General features: G+C 40.1%; 1 protein-coding gene across 2 annotated transcripts in view; it reads left to right on the top strand.

The window, feature by feature from the left end:
- MLLT3 (MLLT3 super elongation complex subunit) overlaps positions 1–18,421 on the top strand; it is a 285,782-nt gene that overhangs the window by 209,060 nt on the left and 58,301 nt on the right. For both annotated transcript variants that reach the window (XM_020890161.2, XM_070480580.1), the window contains exon 5: positions 1,738–2,448. In XM_020890161.2, coding sequence (XP_020745820.2) covers positions 1,738–2,448 — 711 coding nt within the window. The remainder of the gene's footprint in view (positions 1–1,737; positions 2,449–18,421) is intronic.

Raw genomic sequence — 18,421 nt, 5'->3', positions numbered from 1 at the left:
ATTAACTTTCTGTAATATGGTTTTTGTTCTAGCTGCTGTGGGGTTGTGGTTCTTCTTGCTTCTTCTGTCTGCCCTCTGATGAAGGAGGCTAAGAGGCTTGTGTAGGCATCTGGATGAGAGGAATTGATGGTGGGAAAAACTGGGTCTTGCTCTGGTGGGCAGGATCTTTCTCAGGAAAGCTTTAATCCAGTTATCTGCTGATGGATGGGGTTGAGCTGTTTGGTCTGAGGCAAGCCAGCCCTGGGGTCTGTGGGCTCTATGGTAGGGTTAACTGTGAACCTCAAGAGGGTTTACACCAAGGGGGACCTTCCAGGACTGCTGCTGCCAGGGCCTCCGTCTTTGTGGTGAACCCCGGCCAATCACACCTCCACCAGAGACCCTCCAACACTAGCAGGTAGTTTTGATTCAGTCTCCTGTGGGGTCTCTGCTTCTTTCTTCTGGGTCCTGGTGTGCACAAGATTTTGTTTGTGCCCTCCAAGACTGGAATCTCTGTTTCCTCCAGTCTTGTGGAAGTCCTATAATCAAATCCCTCTGACCTGCAAGGGCAGATTCCCTAGGGATTCCCAGTCTCTTTGTGGGATCCCTGATCTGGGAAACGTGATGTGGGGTTTAGAACCTTCACAACAGTGGGGGAACTTCCTTAGTATTATTGTTTTCCAGTCTGTGGGTCACCCACCCAGCAGATTTGGGATTTGATTTTATTATCATTGTGCCCCTCCTACCATCTCACTATAGCTTCTTCTTTGTCTTTGGATGTGGGCTATCTTTTCTTGGTGAGTTCTAGCATTCTCCTGTCGATGGTTATTCAACAGCTAGTTGTGAATTCGGTGCTCTCACCGGAGGTGATGAGTACACGTCTTTCTACTCCTCCATCTTGAACAAGAAGCCTGAAATCTTTGTTCTTTTAGGTTTTTCTTTCCTTTCCTTTTATTTTTCTTCCTTTTTTTTTGGTTTTGTTGTTGTTGCTAGTGGATGGGAGACATATTCCTTAACTGAAGAAGTTTGGTTAGAAAAAAATTGCTCTTTATTTAAAATTGAGAATTATTTAATTTCTTTTTGAGGTCTTGTGATTCTTCATATTAAAAAGTTATTAAAATGTAATATTATCTACTTCAGTATGTGACCTTTGGCTGTTTTTCCCACCTCCTTTTCAATCTTTGCTGCAGTTGCGTGCCACTCCCTAAATATAATCTGCTTTAGTTGTTTTAGTTCATTATAATCCATGGTCTCCATGTACCTTTTCATTCTCATATTTCTAGAAATTACCTGCTTATCCACAAATCTCTGAATTATTCTTGTCTCCATCCCTCCACAGAATTAATTCCCTCTCTTCCTTTGTCATCATAGCCCTTTATAGGTGGCTCCAAAACAGCTAGCTATTCATCATAGACGTGTCGTAGTTATTAAGAGTGGGGGCCATGTGTTACCCAGCCTTGTCGTGTCTAGGACAAGCATGAAGCGAACATTTGTTGAATTGAAATGTTCAGAACGCCATGCTTGTCATGATTGAGAAAACAACTTGCCTCATTAAATTCCTCGATCACGGTTGCCCGCACTCACTGTTGCTTGCATACCCTATTCCCACCTGTTCTATGGCGGTTGTCGGGTTCTATTAAAATGCATTTGGGAGCACTCAGCAGAGGATCATCTTGAGGAGCTGGAGTGCAAGGGGACTGGTGTTTAGCCTTCATTGACGTTTCATTTTGAGAGTCTGCTTTGCTTCGCACTTTTCTGCAGGATCCTAACAGGAGCATCCATACCAGCAGCAGCAGCAGCAGCAGCAGCAGCAGCAGCAGCAGCAGCAGCAGCAGTAGCAGCAGCAGCAGCAGCAGCAGCAGCAGCAGCAGCAGCAGCAGCAGCAGCAGCAGCAGCAGCAGCAGCAGCAGCAGCACCAGTTTTTCCAAGCCTCACAAATTAATGAAGGAGCACAAGGAAAAACCTTCTAAAGACTCCAGAGAACATAAAAGTGCCTTCAAAGAACCTTCCAGGGATCACAACAAATCTTCCAAAGAATCCTCTAAGAAACCCAAAGAAAATAAACCACTGAAAGAAGAAAAAATCGTTCCTAAGATGGCCTTCAAGGAACCGAAACCCATGTCAAAAGAGCCAAAACCCGACAGTAACTTACTCACCATCACCAGTGGACAGCAAGATAAGAAGGCTCCTAGTAAAAGACCCCCCATTTCAGATTCTGAAGAACTCTCAGCCAAAAAGAGGAAAAAGAGTAGCTCAGAGGCTTTATTTAAAAGTTTTTCTAGCGCCCCGCCACTGATACTCACTTGCTCTGCTGATAAAAAACAGATAAAAGATAAATCTCACGTCAAGATGGGAAAGGTCAAAATTGAAAGTGAGACGTCAGAGAAGAAGAAATCAACTTTACCGCCATTTGACGATATTGTGGATCCCAATGATTCCGACGTGGAAGAGAATATGTCCTCTAAGTCTGATGTGAGTAGTCTGCTTGTTTTTTCTCCTTTCCCTTGTTAGTGTTTTGATAGCTTCAGGATAAAGATGGAGGAAGAAAAATGACAGTTGCACCATAAAATGGTAGCAAGAAAGGAGACACGGCCTAGAAATGAATTTCCTTGACCAATGGAAGAAGGGAATGAAATCATTAAGGAGTCTGCAGATGTGTAGGCTATGCTTTAAGTTGTTTAAGGAAAGATATATTCCATGGTATAATGGGTTATTTGAATAGCAGCTGAAAAATCTAGATGCTCATCAGGACTTAGCTGCTATGCTTTTCAGTGACTGTGGATTTAGGAAAGTGAGAAGACTGCAATGCAACTAGAATACATCAGAAAGTAAATTTTAAAAAGAAACAAATATCAGGGTGCAGTTACAGTGTTGACCTTTTTGTTCAATAGAATTATGTAGTTTGTTTACGTAGACTAAAAATTGGTGATAGTATTTTTTCAGTACTTTTATTGAGGCAAAAGTTTTATAACAATATACTATATATTTTACATGTGTGATTTGATACATTTTGATGTATATGTATGTCATGAAACCAGATAATGGTATTTTGAAAATGAAATATTTAATTTTTTTCCCCCCAATAATATAACTGCCCGTTTGGAAAGGGCAGTGTATAATCTTCATTAAAAGGTTTGCTGATGGGTGGTATTGTCTTTTGTGTGTTCCTTAAAGAACATCTAGCCATCTAATAATCCCCCAAAATATTATTTGATGTTAAGACTTAAACTTACAATTACAGATTTCTTAAGAGTTGGAAAGGAATTTCAGGTTATCTATTCTAACCTCCTTCCAATGTAGGAGATCCTACATTTATAGTGACAGTACTGTTAGTTATCCCCTTCTATTTCTGGAGACTGAACATTATTTACTATGAAGTTATCTCTTCCTCACTTCCCATTTTTCTCTAACTTTGGCCCTCTGCTGTTACTCATCAGTCATGATTGGTCCCACTAATCTCTTTGAGTTGTCGGTATTTCTAGACAATGGTCAGGGAAGACTTATGGCTAAAAATCGCCGATCATTTTAGAATACTTCTCTTTCTGTTACATAGAGAGGCTACACTCTACACTAAAGTTCCTACCTCAAAGGCTGGCAAGGGCTAGGAGGCCTTAGCAGATTCTCCATTTGCACTGGTCTGGGTAGAAAGGCAGCCAGGGATAGGACATGGCATCAGATCAAGAGACCACCTCCTTCCTCCCTACTCTCTGTAGAGTATTTTGAGCTCATGTCAAAATTTTAAATCAGATTAGGGGCAGAGTAGCATATAAAACACTGGAGATGGGGCAGTCTGTTCCAATGTTTGGTAAAGGCCTTAAAGTGATCATTTGTGAAATGGAGATGAAAGCAATAGATTTCACAAGCATTTATTTTTCCTCCTTTGCTTTATTCCTCTCCTCTTAATTCACAACTTGCTCTCAATACAGAACTTTTTTGGTATGTTTGACTTTTATTTCAAGTCACTCTGAAATGCTCGTTGATGCTGTTGGGGTGTGACCAGTCTATCAAGATCGTCAAGTTTAGCAACTTTGTCGCTCCATATTCTGTCCTGTTGTAGTTCTTCTAGAACAGAGGTTTTCCAGTTGTGGTTTGTGATTTACTAGTGAGCCATGAAATCAATTTAGCGTGTCATCACCAGCATTAAAAAGGGAAATAAGAATATATTGTAACTAGTGTGGGTAAGTAATGGTTTGTGAAATTTTTATTTCAGAGACTGTGTGTGTATTTCTTACAGTAGTAGGTCATCATCAAAATTTTGAAATGCACCTTTCTTGAATATTTGCTGATTTGTGAGAAGACCAAATAACATTAATAAAACACTATTTTTAAAAAATCCTTACTTATTTGGTTGCATTGAATCTTGGTTGTGGCTCTCGGGCTTCAGTAGTTGCAGCTTTCGGCCTCTAGAGCACAGTCTCAGTAGTTGCCACTTGGGCTTAGTGGCCCTGTAGGATGTGGGTTTTTAGTTTCCTGACAGGGATTGCGCCCATGTCCCCTGGATTGGAAGGCAGATCTTAACCACTAGACCACCAGGGAAGTCCCCATAAAGCACTATTGAATGAGCTTTCTACATGAAGTTATCACAAATGATCTTCCTCTTTAGCTAACTCTGTGTATTCTTAGTTTTGTTTGATTCTTGCCCCCTCCCTTTCATATGTAATTTTAAAGATACAACTTTTCCTAAATTTCATGTTCAACTTGATAAATTTATCCAAAGCATTATCTTGAAAAACCTTCTGGAATGAAGAGTTAGAGTTGTAATTCCATTTGGTAGATAGGAAATTTGTAAGATGGTTCATGACGTATTAGAGCCACCTATCCAGTGATTGTAATGGGGGTTTTTGTAGTAGTTTGCATATCATTAAAGCCTCTAAAGACTTTTGGGTATTCAGTTAAATTGAGTCGCTGAGTTGTGTCCAACTCTTTGCAAGCCAGGACTGCAATATGCCAGACTTCCCTGTCCATCACCAACTCCCAGAGTTTGCTCAAGCTCATGTCCATTCAGTCAGTGATGCCATCCAACCATCTCATCCTCTGTCGTCCCCTTCCGCTTCTGCCTTCGATCTTTCCCAGCATCAGGTTCTTTTCTAATGAGTCAGTTCTTTGCATCAGGTGGCCAAAGTATTGGAGTTTCAGCTTCAGCATCGGTCCTTCCAATGAATATTCAAGACTGATTTCCTTAAGGATTGACTGGTTTGATCTCCTTGCAGTCCAAGGGACTCTCAAGAGTCTTCAACAACCCAGTTAAAAGGATCAATTCTTTCATGCTCAGCTTTTTTTATGGTCCAGCTCTCACATCCATACATGACTACTGGAAAAGCCATAGCTTTAACTAGATGGACCTTTGTTGGCAAAGTAGTTTCTCTGCTTTTTAATATCTGCCTAGGTTTGTCATGGCTATTCTTCCAAGGAACAAGCATCTTTTAATTTAACGGCTGCAGTCACCATCTGTAGTGATTTTGGAGCCCAAGGAAATAAAGTCAGTCCCTGTTTCCATTGTTTCCCCACCTATTTGCCACGAAGTGATGGAACCAGATGCCATGATCCTCATTTTTTGAAAGTTGAGTTTTAAGCCAACCTTTTCACTCTGCTCTTTCACTTTCATCAAGAAGCTCTTTAGTTCCTCTTTGCTTTCTGCCATAAGGGTGGTGTCATCTGGTGCTTGCTTCGGCAGCACATATACTAAAAATAGAGTGGTTTCATCTGCATATCTGAGGTTATTGATATTTCTCCCTGCAATATTGATTCCAGCTTGTGCTTCATCCAGCTTGGCATTTCACATGATGTACTCTGCATATAAGTTAAATAAGCAGGGTGACAATTTACAGCCTTGACATACTCCTTTCCCAATTTGGAACCAGTCCGTTTTTCCATGTCCGGTTCTAACTTGTTTCTTGACCTGCATAAAGATTTCTCAGAAGGCAGGTTAAGGTGGTCTGGTATTCCCATCTCTTTAAGAATTTTCTGCAGTTCGTTGAGATTCACATAGTCAAAGACTTTGGCATGGTCAATAAAGCAGAAGTAGATGTTTTTCTGGAACTCTCTTGCTTGCTTGAAATGTTCTCTTGGTATGTCTAATTTTCTTGAAGAGTTCTCTAGTCTTCTCCATTCTATTGTTTCCCTCTATTTCTATGCATTGAACACTGAGGAAGGCTTTCTTATCTCTCCTTGCTATTCTTTGGAACTCTGCATTCAGATGGATATATCTTTCCTTTCTCCTTCGACTTTCACTTCTCTTCTTTTCTCAGCTATTTGTAAGGCCTCCTCAGACAACCATTTTGCCTTTTTGCATTTCTTTTTCTGGGGGATGGTTTTGATCACCTCCTCCTGTACACTGTTACGAACCTCTGTCCATAGTTCTTCAGGCACTGTGTCTATCAGATCTAATCCCTTGAATCTGTCACTTCTGCTGTATAATTGAAGGGATTTGATTTAGGTCATACCTGAATGGTCTAGTGGTTTTCCCTAATTTCATCAATTAATGTCTGAGTCTTGCGATACGGAGTTCATGATCTGAGCTACAGTCAGCTCCCAGTCTTGTTTTTACTGACAGTATAGAGCTTCTCCATCCTCAGCTGCAAAGAATATAATCTGATTTCGGTATTGGCCATCTGGTGATGTCCATGTGTAGAGTTGTCTCTTGTATTGTTGGAAGAGGGTGTTTGCTATGACCAGTGCGCTCTCTTGGCAAAACTCTGTTAGCCTTTGCTGTGTTTAATTTTGGGGTTATTTAGGTATAAAATCCAACAATGGTACTTTCCTTATTGGTTTTCTAGTAGTGCCTTTATCTTTGCTGCTATTGGTTTAATATTCTAAATATAGGTGGTAGAACAGAAAAGAATTGACTAAAAGTTATTTGAAGTAAGCCAGGGTCCAAAAGACTTTATGTGTGCAAAGGAGGATAAAAGAGGGTTGAAATTCCCTTTCTCTACTGGATAAGGTAGCTTGTGTTTGGCCTTTCTGCTACCTGGTGACCTTTCTGTGGTTAAGACCAAAGGAACAGGAAGCAATTGTAATGGAGAGCACTAAGCTACCCCTGGCCTCCCTTGGCAAGCAATTGATCGGATAGCTTGGGACAGACCCACCTTCAAGGACACCATTCCCATTTTCCTGATGGTGAGCCTTTCTGCATCTGAGTAAGTAGGATCAGATGACCTGATCTGTCTGAGGACCTTTCCGGCTTCATTATTTGAACATCAGTCAGATTTATGTTCAGTGGTGGGGGGCTGGGTAGAGGGTAATTTTGCACATAGCAGGCAGAGATCATGGACTTTAGGAGCAGTAGAAGGACACAAAAGGAAATTGAACGAAGTATGAAGAATTGGGAAGGGCCAGGGGAAAAAGATTATTCATCTGGTATGTCTGTAAAGAAAGTATCTTATCTTGACACAGGATAGTTTGGATTAAAAGGAAATGAAAGTGAAGTCGCTCAGTCATGTCCAACTCTTTGCGACCCCATGGACACCAGGCTCCTCCATTCATAGGATTTTCTAGGCAAGAGTACTGGAGTGGGTTGCCATTTTCTTCTCCAGAATTAAAAGGAAGAATTTTTTAAAAGAAGCTTTTCCATAATTGTTAGATTTGGGTTTTATATAAAAAATAAAAATCAATGCTGTTAAGATGGGTTAGGAAGCTTAGATTGTTGATTCATATGTTTCTTCATTTGATTCTCTTCGTATGTTTCTTGGTTATGATTTTTATATACTTTGATTTTTTAAAATATATATATTTACTTATTTATTTATTTGGCTGTATTGGGTCTTAGCTGCAACACGTGAGGTCTTTTGTTGCAGACCACAGGCTCTTCATTTGTGGCATGTGCTCAGAAGTTTGCAGTTTGTGGGCTTAGTTGCTCTATGGCATGTAGGATCTTAGTTTCCCTACCAGAAATTGAACTCATGTCCCCTGCATTAGAAGATGGATTCTTAACCACTAGACCACCAGAGAAGTCCCTGATTTTTATATACTTTGTATGTGAGTACTCAGAGAAAAAAGAAGTGCATCCTTGGTTTATATGCCTGTATGATTTTTGAGGAAGCATTTATTTGTTGATGTGCGTGTGGGTAGGGAGATAGTAATCAAGTAATTAGGAGTCTGCACTCTGGTGTCAGACAGGCTGTTTTTGTTGTTGTTGTTGTTGTTTTAATCAAGTTTTTATTTTGTATTGGAGTATAGCCAATTAACTGTTGTGATAGTTTCGGGTAGACAGTAAAGGCACTCAAGCCATATATGCACATGTATCCATTCTCCCACAAACTCCTCTCCCCTCTAGGCTTCCACACAATATTGAGCAGAGTTCCCTGTGCCATACAGTAGGTCCTTGTTGGTTATTCATTTTAAATATAGGGGTGTGTACGCATCCATCCCAAACTCCCTAACGATCCCTCTCCCCTGTCCTTCCCCTCTGGCAACTGTGAGTTTGTTCTCTAAATCTGTGAGTCAGATTAGCTGTGTTTTGAATCCCAGCTCCACCAGTAATTTGGGCAAATAATTTGACCTTCTATATTCCTAATTTTCTTTTCTTTTTTTTTGTGATAGAGATATTGACTTTACTTTTCAGGATTATTGTGAAAATAGTCAATTTAGGTAAAGCACTTAACACACTAACCAAAAAATGTTATGAGCTACTGTTCCATGATTTGGCTTCTGGCAGTCCTTATTACCTATAGCTTTGAAGGAGATTTTTTTATGTTCAGAAATACTTTAGAATTCTAGTGTACTTTTTCAAGTATAGGTTAAATGTTTTAAAGGGGAAAAAGCACTTGAAATACATGTCACTTTGCCCTGGATTTTGCATTGAGGAGGTATATGGCCTTGATAATGATGTGCACGTGTAATATGGTAACTGGAAAAATACAGGATAGGGAGTCTCAGTATTAAATAAAAAGTTAAGCCTAAGTTTCCCAGGATCTTTTTAGCTTTTAATTAAATGAAATAAAGGGCTAGGGCTTACCTAGTACTGCATTGGTAGGCACTTGGTAGATTTTTTTTTTATTGCTATTACTATTAAAAGAAGACATCCTAAGAAATGATTTATCTTTGGATTACTATTAATATGACTGAAAGAGTAATTTTAAAATAGGATCTGAAATTCCTGAAATGCTTCTCATTTTATAAAGAAACCTAATATTGTCATATGAAAGTCCATCAATAATTTTCCTTTACAGAATTTGGGAGGTGGAAGCTGGGAGGGTGGGGAGGGAGGCAGAATGGTTGTTTTTATAGTGGGTGAACATTTAGCAAAGACTGAAAGCATGATAAGGGCTTGTTTTTGTTGTCTGTATAAATGTCAGCATTAAGAATATTTGGCATTTAAGAACTTGGGTAATTCCATTAGAGTAAAGCTGTTCTTGGTTGAAGAATTCACCTTTTTGTAGCTGTAATGGTCACTTGTGGCAAGTGATTGTTCTTACTAGTAACTGGCACTAACTAGCAGCAAGAAAGAGTAAGAATCTGAGTGTATCTGGGTCAACTAAAAGTGTAATTCTGTTTTTCATTAACCTGTTGAAACGTTAATTTAGAATAAAAACAAATCCTTTAACTGTAGTTCCCTAGTTTTTCTTTTTCATGTAACTCTGCTTCTGAAGGGAAGTTTATTGAGTTGATGTTGTTTTGTGATAGGAGGAAGTTTGGTATTCATAGCAGAAAAGGGGGAAAAACAGTAAAAGAAAATCGAAATAACCATTTATGATCAGATTCAGTTATGGTAGTAATTTCCTTATCATTGCCTTCACTTTTTTTTTTTAAATTTTGCTTTGTAGAGATTTAATCATAATTTAAAAGTACAGAAGTTAAAAGTTTTCATTATGTTTCCTTGTAAATGGGCAGACTACATTTCCTTGTAAATGGGCAGACTACATTTGGCAGTGTGAGAAATGAAATTTTAATCATATCTTGATAGTTTGGCTTACCAGAGTGTTTTCTTAGATAAAATCTTGACAAAGAACAATGAAATCGCATCAGATGGAGTGGGTTTTCCTGAGGGTGGTTGGTGGTTCAGATACAGAGTAAAGACTTCAAACCAGCTTAGCAGAAAGTTTCTTTGGAAAGAAAAAAAAGGAAAGAGAAGGAAAAAGAAACTCTCCTCCCTGCACCCCCTCCACCCCCGCTTTTGTGGTGCCTCATTTCCTCTGGCCCCGCCCTGGCCCCTGCCCCGCTTACACTGTCTGGAGCTGGCAGTAAATGTCCTGCTGCTGAAGCACTGGCCTCAGGTTTTTATGTGATGGAACGTTGTGGCAGTCAGAGAAGAAGGTCTTTATTGTGCTTTCAAAGTGGCTTTTTAATGACTTGTAATCCCAGCACATGCAAGAGCTGTAAAGTCTGTAAGGATGGTGAGTGAGCAGCTGGAGCGGCCATTCATTAAAGGGCTGCCCTGACCCTCTGGGGAGGGGGGTGCTCTCTTGCTCTGGACTCCTATTCTCTGCATATTATAACTGGAAGTAAACAGTACCTGCAGGCGTGTACTTTTCCTCTGTAGATGTAGCCCTGGGGTGGCACATCTTTAACATCATTGGCAGAAACGTAACTTTGTTGGATGCCAGGAGACATTGCACCTGACCTGTTTCCTAATGCTTGGTTGGTTGTTGTCTGTGCTCAATGTGATCAGATGGAGGAGGCGCAGCCTAGCTAGTCCACTGGTCCTTTGTTCAGCCACATTCCTCACTTATTCCAAAAAGGATTTGAAACAATTAAACCGGAAATATTAAAACAAAAAGCTAAGAGGCTCTTTCTCTTCCTTGTTTGGGTGCTATACCATGCCCAAATGGTTTTTCAGTTTTTAAGTTAAATTATTCCTTAGAAGCCCTTAGGTAGCTGAGGGTCTTGAACAGAGAGGGGGCCCTATCATTGAAGAGTTGGTTGTCATCAAGAATTGCCAACACTCACCATTTTCACTTGGTTGTATTGAATTTTCTCTCTCCCAGTAAATTTCTTGAGCCTCTTTCAAGGAAGCTGTTTTGCCTATTCAATGCATTCTTGTTTCTAACCCTAGGGCCCATGATTTTTATGTCATTGTCCCATCTGTCATCTAGACACAAAGTCAAGGATGTGACTCAATGTGGTATTTGCACAACTAGCTTTACCATGTCATCAGGATGCCTGATATTTGTAGCTAAACTTTCCTTCAGTGCTTTCTATGTGCCAGTCACCCGTCTAAGTACTTCACTTCTTTTAACTCATTTAACTCTCAAAACAACTCTATGAAAGACTCATTATTCCCATCTTATAGATGGGGAAACTGAGACTCAAAGATTAAGAAACTTGCCCAACATCGCCATGTTTAAAGTAGAGCCAGAATTTGATCCTACTTGGTAGAGAATGCACTCAAGAGGAGTTCAGGGGTGGAGCAAATCTTGCTGTTCCAGGAATTCATATTGTGATTACAGAGATGTGCTTCATGAAATGCATCATTGCTGTGAAAGCCTTTTGTGTTTATTTGTGTGTTGGCCAACTCTGCGTGGCATGGGTGATCTTAGTTCCCCAATCGGGGATCAAAACCCCTGCCTCCTGCTGTGGAGGTGAAGAATCTTAACCACTGGACCACAAGGGAAGTCTCGTGTGTGTGTGTGTGTGTGTGTTTTGGTGAAAGCCTTTGATACCGTATTTCTTATTCCATTTATGAATCCTGTTTCTTTGACCTACCCATTTGTTTGGGCTCTACCAGCAGCCTTTAGGAGGTGACAGGTTGTCTTCATTGGTGAGTTTGGCATGTACAGTCAGAGCTGAGGGATGTGCAGTGAAACATCCAGGGACCTCTCACTTCATACACATATTCACTTAAAATAAAACCAACCCTCATAGTTCTGAATTTTAACATTGTTGTAATGCATCATCAGCACTGGTTCCCAGCTCTCAGAAGTTTCCCCACCTTACTTCTGTGTGAGAATTTATGTTTAACAGAGCTGAGCTGTAATTTTGAGCTTTCCCAGAAGGTGCCACCAAATAACAAATGCTATCCTCCAGTTTGAAGATTCTTTTTGAATCTTCTAGTTCCATTTTGTAACTTCATGTTATAATGCCTCTAAGGTATTCAAAACATCAACTGGGCTTTCTTTGAATTAGGAGACAAGATAATGCAGTGGATTTAGGTAGAGGGTGGTTTTCTTTTGGTGTCTATGTAATTATTTAACCAAGTTTGAGAAATTGTTCTCAGTGGGTAACAATTTATGACTGTAAACTTTCAAGGCAGTGTCAAGGTCCACAAAGAAAAATTACCCCTAAGAGGCTTCTTTAGGTCACTAAAGGTGACTGCACAGTGAGATGTTCCCAGATAAAGTCAAAGATCCTTCTATTAGGTGAAAGAAAATGGAAAAGCATTTACTGAAGTGTGTGGAGACTACAGGCTTTGCCTTTGAATTCCGAAGATGTGGGGGATGGGGATGGCAGGGCCTAGGGATAGGGAGAAATTGTCAGAGTCGGTGACACAGAGAAAAGGAAATTTCCTTGACTTGCTTGGTCATGGGAAGAAAATATATGTATGGGGTCCTCAGATGTTACTTAAGTAAATAAGTAAAGTAATTACTAGAGTGCCCTGGTTTAGGACCTCAGTGTTTAGAATCACAGGACTGTTTTTGGAAAATTAAATTGTTGACCTTGCTTTATTTTCTGACTTTTCTTCTGTTTTTGCTTTAAATATGATAAAATCATCATGTCCCTTTGAATAACTACAAACATTTCCTTCTAAACATGTTTGGTTTTAGTGTTCTTTGATTACATTTGTCTTATTTAATGACATTTGAAAATATTTATATGGTAGGTACTCCTATATACAAACACTGTATTAGGTGGTACTGATGGTACAACATTGGAGTTTAGGCTCAGTTTTGAAGGCAAGTAGGCCTGCATTAGTGGGGTTGGAGGGTAGGTGGTTAGGAGAAGGCATTCTTTTTTTTTTCTCTTTTCTTTTTTTGGCTACACTGGGTCTTCCTTGCTGTGTAGGCTTTCTCTAGTTGTGGTGAGTGGAGGCAGCTGTCTAGTTGCATCACACAGCCTTCTCATTGTGGCGGCTTCTCTTCTTGCTGAGTGTGGGCTCATGGGCTCCAGGAGTTGTGGCACATGGACTTAGTTGCCCCATGGCATGTGGGATCTTCCCAGACCAGGGGTTGAACCCGTGTCCCCTGGATTGGTAGGCAGATCTTTAACCACTGCACCACCAGGGAAGTCTGGAGAAGGCAGTTTTTGATTGGAAGAAACCACTTGAGGAGAGAAAAAACAACTGATGACAAATGTAGACAAGTCTGCGTAGACCTTCCCGGAAATGAAGAGAGCTCTTACGTACAAATCTCTGAAGTTAATTTATCGAACTGGTTTGTCAGGAATGGAGGAAACCTTAATTGAACTTGACTTCACGTGAGGCATGTCCTGGTCACATTTCACTCTACAGCCTCTTATTTATTCTGTATAATATGTGAGATAGATTTTTTCCCCCTCATGTTGCTATGTGAAAAACAGCAGGACTAGAATTTGAATCCAGGTCTGAACCATGCCAAAGCCCATGTACTGTACCATCAATTACACCTTGTTGAAAAAGAAAGAAATTGCATCAAATTAAAACCACTGTGGGACTGATTAAATCTTTTCAAGAAAAAAGTCTAATTAGCAGGATTAACTCTCTGACCTTCTGGCTTCCTCTGACCCCCTGACAGTGGTACCACAGTTCAGTGAAAGGCGGGGAATAAGAAGTAAGATCTATTAGTCATGTACTCATTGGAAAAGACCCTGATGCTGGGAAGGATTGAAGGCAAAGAGAGAAGGGGGCAGCAGGGGATAAGATGGTTGGATGATGTCACTGACTCAATGGGCATGAATTTGAGCAACCTCCAGGAAATAGTGGAGGACGGAGGAGCCTGATGTATTACAGTCCATGGGGTCAAAAAGACTCGGACATGGCTTAATGATTAAACAACAACAAAGCCACAGTACTTGGGTTCTTAGTTATGAATAATGGGTGCAGTGAGCAGGCTTTGATTTCCACAGTGCTGATCAACTCATGCTTTATATCATTTTCAAAGCAGTAGAATTGCAGAATATATTGAGAAGTGGTGGTTCTTTAGAGTCTATCCAAGGGTACTTACTGATGTACTGATTTACTAGCTTGCTTCTTACACGTTACACCAGAGGCTAGGACACAGCCAGTGTGACTGTGTGAGCTCCCATCTACCACATTGTATTGTCTTAAGGTTGTACTCACAGTCAAAGGCTTTAGCATAGTCAATGAAGCAGAAGTAGATGTTTTTCTAGAATTCTCTTGCTTTTTCTATGATCCAGCAGATGTTGGCAATTTGATCTCTGGTCAGTTCTTCTGCCTCTTCTAAGTCCAACTTGTACATCTGGAAGTTCTCAGTTCACATACAGCTGAAGCCTAGCTTGAAGGATTTTGAGCATTACCTTGCCAGCATGTGAAATGAGCACAATTATATGATAGTTTGAACATTCTTTGACACTGTCTTTCTTTGAGATTGGAATGAAAGCTAACCTTTTGCAGTCCTGTGGTCACTGCTGAGTTTTCCAAATTCGCTGGCATATTGAGTGAAGCACTTTAACAGCATTATCTTTTAGGATTTGAAATAGCTTAGCTGGAATTCCATCATCTCCACTAGCTTTGCTCATAGTGATCCTTCCTAAGGCCCACTTGTCTTCTCACTCCAGGATGTCTGGTTCTAGGTGAGTGACCGCACCATCGTGGTTATCCAGGTCATTAAGACCTTTTTTGTACAGTTCCTCTGTGTATTCTTGCCACCTCTTCTTAATATCTTCTGCTTCTGTTAGGTCCATACCATTTCTATCCTTTATTGAGCCCACCTTTGCATGAAATGTTCCCTTGGTATCTCCAATTTTCTTAATTAGATCTCTAGTCTTTCCCATTCTATTGTTTTCCTCTATTTCTTTGCATTGTTTACTTAAGAAGGCTTTCTTATCTCTCCTTGCTATTTTCTACAACTCTGCATTTAAATGGGTATATCTTTCTTCTTCTCCTTTGCCTTTTTCTTCTGTTCTTTTCTCAGCTATTTGTAAAGCCTCCTTTGACAACCACTTTGCTTTCTGGCATTTCTTTCTCTTGGGATGGTTTTGGTCACCACCTCCTGTACAATGTTATGAACCTCCACCCATAGTTCTTTAGGCACTCTGTCTACCAGACCTAATCCTTTGAAACTATTAGGGATGTAGAGTTCCCTTTTCCTAGAACATGGCCATCCCTGGGCTCTCATCCTGGGCCCAGGAAAGGTAGGCCAGGAGGCATGGCCCTCCACTATCAACTTGGAATCTAAAGATGAAACTGAATCAACTTCCTAGTGGTAAGCTGTAAAATGTGGATTTTAATGATAATGATGAGATTATGAATGAAAACTTCCACTCAGGTATTAATTCATGAAAAAATTTAAATATGTCATAGATAAGACAAAGTTTTTGTTTAGTGATTTACTAATAGTGTTCTATGAAGACCCAGTGTTGGTAGGTGTTCTTATAAAGATTAAAAGGCAAAGCTGCGGTCTGGAAATATAGTGATTTATAATCCATGGTCATCATGTATTTTTAATTTCAGTACTGTTTGGAAGGTGTCACTTTCCACTTGGCCTAACCTTAGATCATATTGTGAGTCAAAGCAGAGTGTTGCTGAAAGTCCACGCTGGATTAAAATGTTTAGTATCTGACAGATTCTGCATGAGGTGATCTGACACATTTTCAGAGTTGTAAAGTACTCACTCTATTTTCACGTTTCCACCTCTTTCTCATTATTCTCTGGGGTTATTTTAATTAATGGTGAACATCAAACTTGTTGCTGATCTTTTGATGTATTATTTATTTATTTTTTGGCCACATTGCACATAGCATGTGGGATCTTAGTTTCCCTCCCAGGGATTGAACCCACACCCCCTACATTGGAAGCACAGAGTCTTAATCACTGGATGGTCAAGGAAACCCATCATGGGTTATGTTAAAGTGTTAGGCTATCTGATAACCTTAGGTGAGAGTCATGCCTTACTCTTGCTTATGAAGCTTGCCTTCACTATCCAGCAACTATCAGAAACATGCAACAAATCACCTCTCCACTTTTATGTTTTTATTTTTTCATACTTAAAACAATATTTGTTTATTTGGCTGTACCAGGTCTTAGTTGTGGTATGTGAGATCTTTTTTAGTCACAGCATGCTTAGTTGTGACGTATGGCATCTAGTTCCCTGACAAGGGATTGAACCTGGGCCCCCTGCACTGGGAATGCTGAGTCTTAGCCACTGGAAGTCCCTCCTGTCCATTTTTAAAGATAAGCCATGCACAGTCCTCCTTGGATTGTACAGTAAGACTAGTGAGTCTCAGATTCCTCTCCCGAAAACTAAGGTTTAAAGGAAGGAGGTGATGTGTTCCACATTATCCATCTTTTTATCATCATATTAATAGCTTTGTTGTCTCTCTTCTCTTTTTAGAAAACCCTCCACAGCTTACTATGTACTCTGTTAAAGCTATAAGACCAAATTTGGAAACCATGAACATCTATTTTTAATACAGCATTTATTTCACCCTTTAGAAAATCCTAGCACTTTTAAAAGCAGGAAGACTCTAGAAATTTCCTTTAACAACTTGTGTTTTTCAGAGGAGACCTTGAGACCAGGTTTCATAACCTGCCCAAGATCAGGATGCTCTCATTGTCCCCCAAAAAGGCCCTCAGGAGGTAGGCGCCTAGTTGACGTGCCATTGTCATGTCCAGTTGCAACAGTTTATAACCCTTCACACATCCTTCACTCCCTTTCTCAAAACTCTCCTCCACTTGAACATTTTTATCTGCTTCCTAATGAGTGGTTTTACCATTAGGCACGAGACCTCTTGGTCTGGAATCTCACTCTACATCTCTTTGTTGAATGAATGGCCCTTACATTTCACATCCTCAGCAGAATCTCCTTGAAAAGTCTCATGTCAAGTCTAAGTGAGGATAGGGTGTTAGTCTCGGTGGGTATTACAGAGATGAGTTGGTGAAAGATTTGATAGACCTGTCCCCTGGTCATCCTTGATTGTCATGGGGAAGACACCAGCCAGAGTAATCATAGCTTGGTATATTTCAGGGGGAAAATAAATCACGATATGGACAAAACAGAAAATGGCACATTTAGAATATCTGACAAATCAGAGGCCTTAGTATTGTTTAATAATAGAAACATGGAAAGAGCTTTAAAAACCTCCAGCATAAATGAAGCCTCTCCTTGGACAAGCTGCTATTCTTACCACGTAGAATGTGAGTTGGGTCCTGCTCCCTCCTACCCTAAGTATCTTCTGTATCTGCCTCTGAGTCCTGTTGTTCTCCTTAGCCTCTTCTACAAGAGTTATGAAGAGAGTGCAGCATCTCTCACACCAGCCAGCCTCTCATTACTGCCTCCAGCTCCAGTTAATGCTGATGCCCTTCACGCTATCATCTCTTCACTTCCTTTCCTTCTGACAGACATCTCAAAAGCTTATTCCTCAACCCACTGTGGTCTGGCTTTTAAAAACTATCCTTAAAGCCGCCACCAGTAAAGGTCACCAGTACCTTCTGGATTCTTATGTAGATTTTACCTTTCTGGCATTTTTTACTTGCTTTTCTGTTCTATTCCTTGGTCCTGTTATATCTGCCCTGAGCCCTCTAACCATTCTCTGTGAGTCTCCTCCGACAACTAATCTTCCTCTACCAATGTTAATTTACCATCCCCCAGTTTCTTTTCTATTCTATAATCTCTTCCTAGACAGTCCTTGCTTATTTGTCTCTTTCCATTCTCAGACCCTGCTCTATGTAACTATCTAAAACATAGATAGATTCTGGAAGGAGATATGTGAAAGAATCTAAAACAACTAGTTAAAATGGTATTATTGGACATTTTCAAAATATCTTTAATATCACTGTTTTTAAAGACTATCTCATTGTTTCAAAATCTCAGATCCTATGTATGCTAACTACTAAGTTCTCTCTTTTTGTAATCTTTTATTATGGAGAATTTCAAATATACACAAAATATGCAGAATAGTATAATGAACCTCTCTGTTCATTCAGCTTCAGCAGTTATTAACAGATGACCATTCTTGTTTCAACTGTAGTATCATCTACTCTTCCCCCAGTATAATTTTTTTTTTATTGGTTGGAGGCTAATTACTTTACAGTATTGTAGTGGGTTTTGTCCTACATTGACATGAATCAGCCATGGTTTTACATGTATTCCCCATCCCAATCCCCCCCTCCCACCTCCCTCTCCACCCGATCCCTCTGGGTCTTCCCAGTGCACCAGGCCCGAGCACTTGTCTCATGCATCCCACCTGGGCTGGTGATCTGTTTCACTATAGATAATATCCATGCTGTTCTTTCAAAACATCCCACCCTCGCCTTCTCCCACAGAGTCCAAAAGTCTGTTCTGTACATCTGTGTCTCTTTTTCTGTTTTGCATATAGGGTTATCATTACCATCTTTCTAAATTCCATATATATGTGT

The sequence above is a fragment of the Odocoileus virginianus genome, chromosome 18 (genome assembly GCF_023699985.2).
Source record: "Odocoileus virginianus isolate 20LAN1187 ecotype Illinois chromosome 18, Ovbor_1.2, whole genome shotgun sequence".
Classification (NCBI taxonomy): domain Eukaryota; kingdom Metazoa; phylum Chordata; class Mammalia; order Artiodactyla; family Cervidae; genus Odocoileus; species Odocoileus virginianus.
The sequence above is the reverse complement of the archived record's forward strand: the minus strand, read 5'-3'. Positions and strand labels throughout refer to the sequence as shown.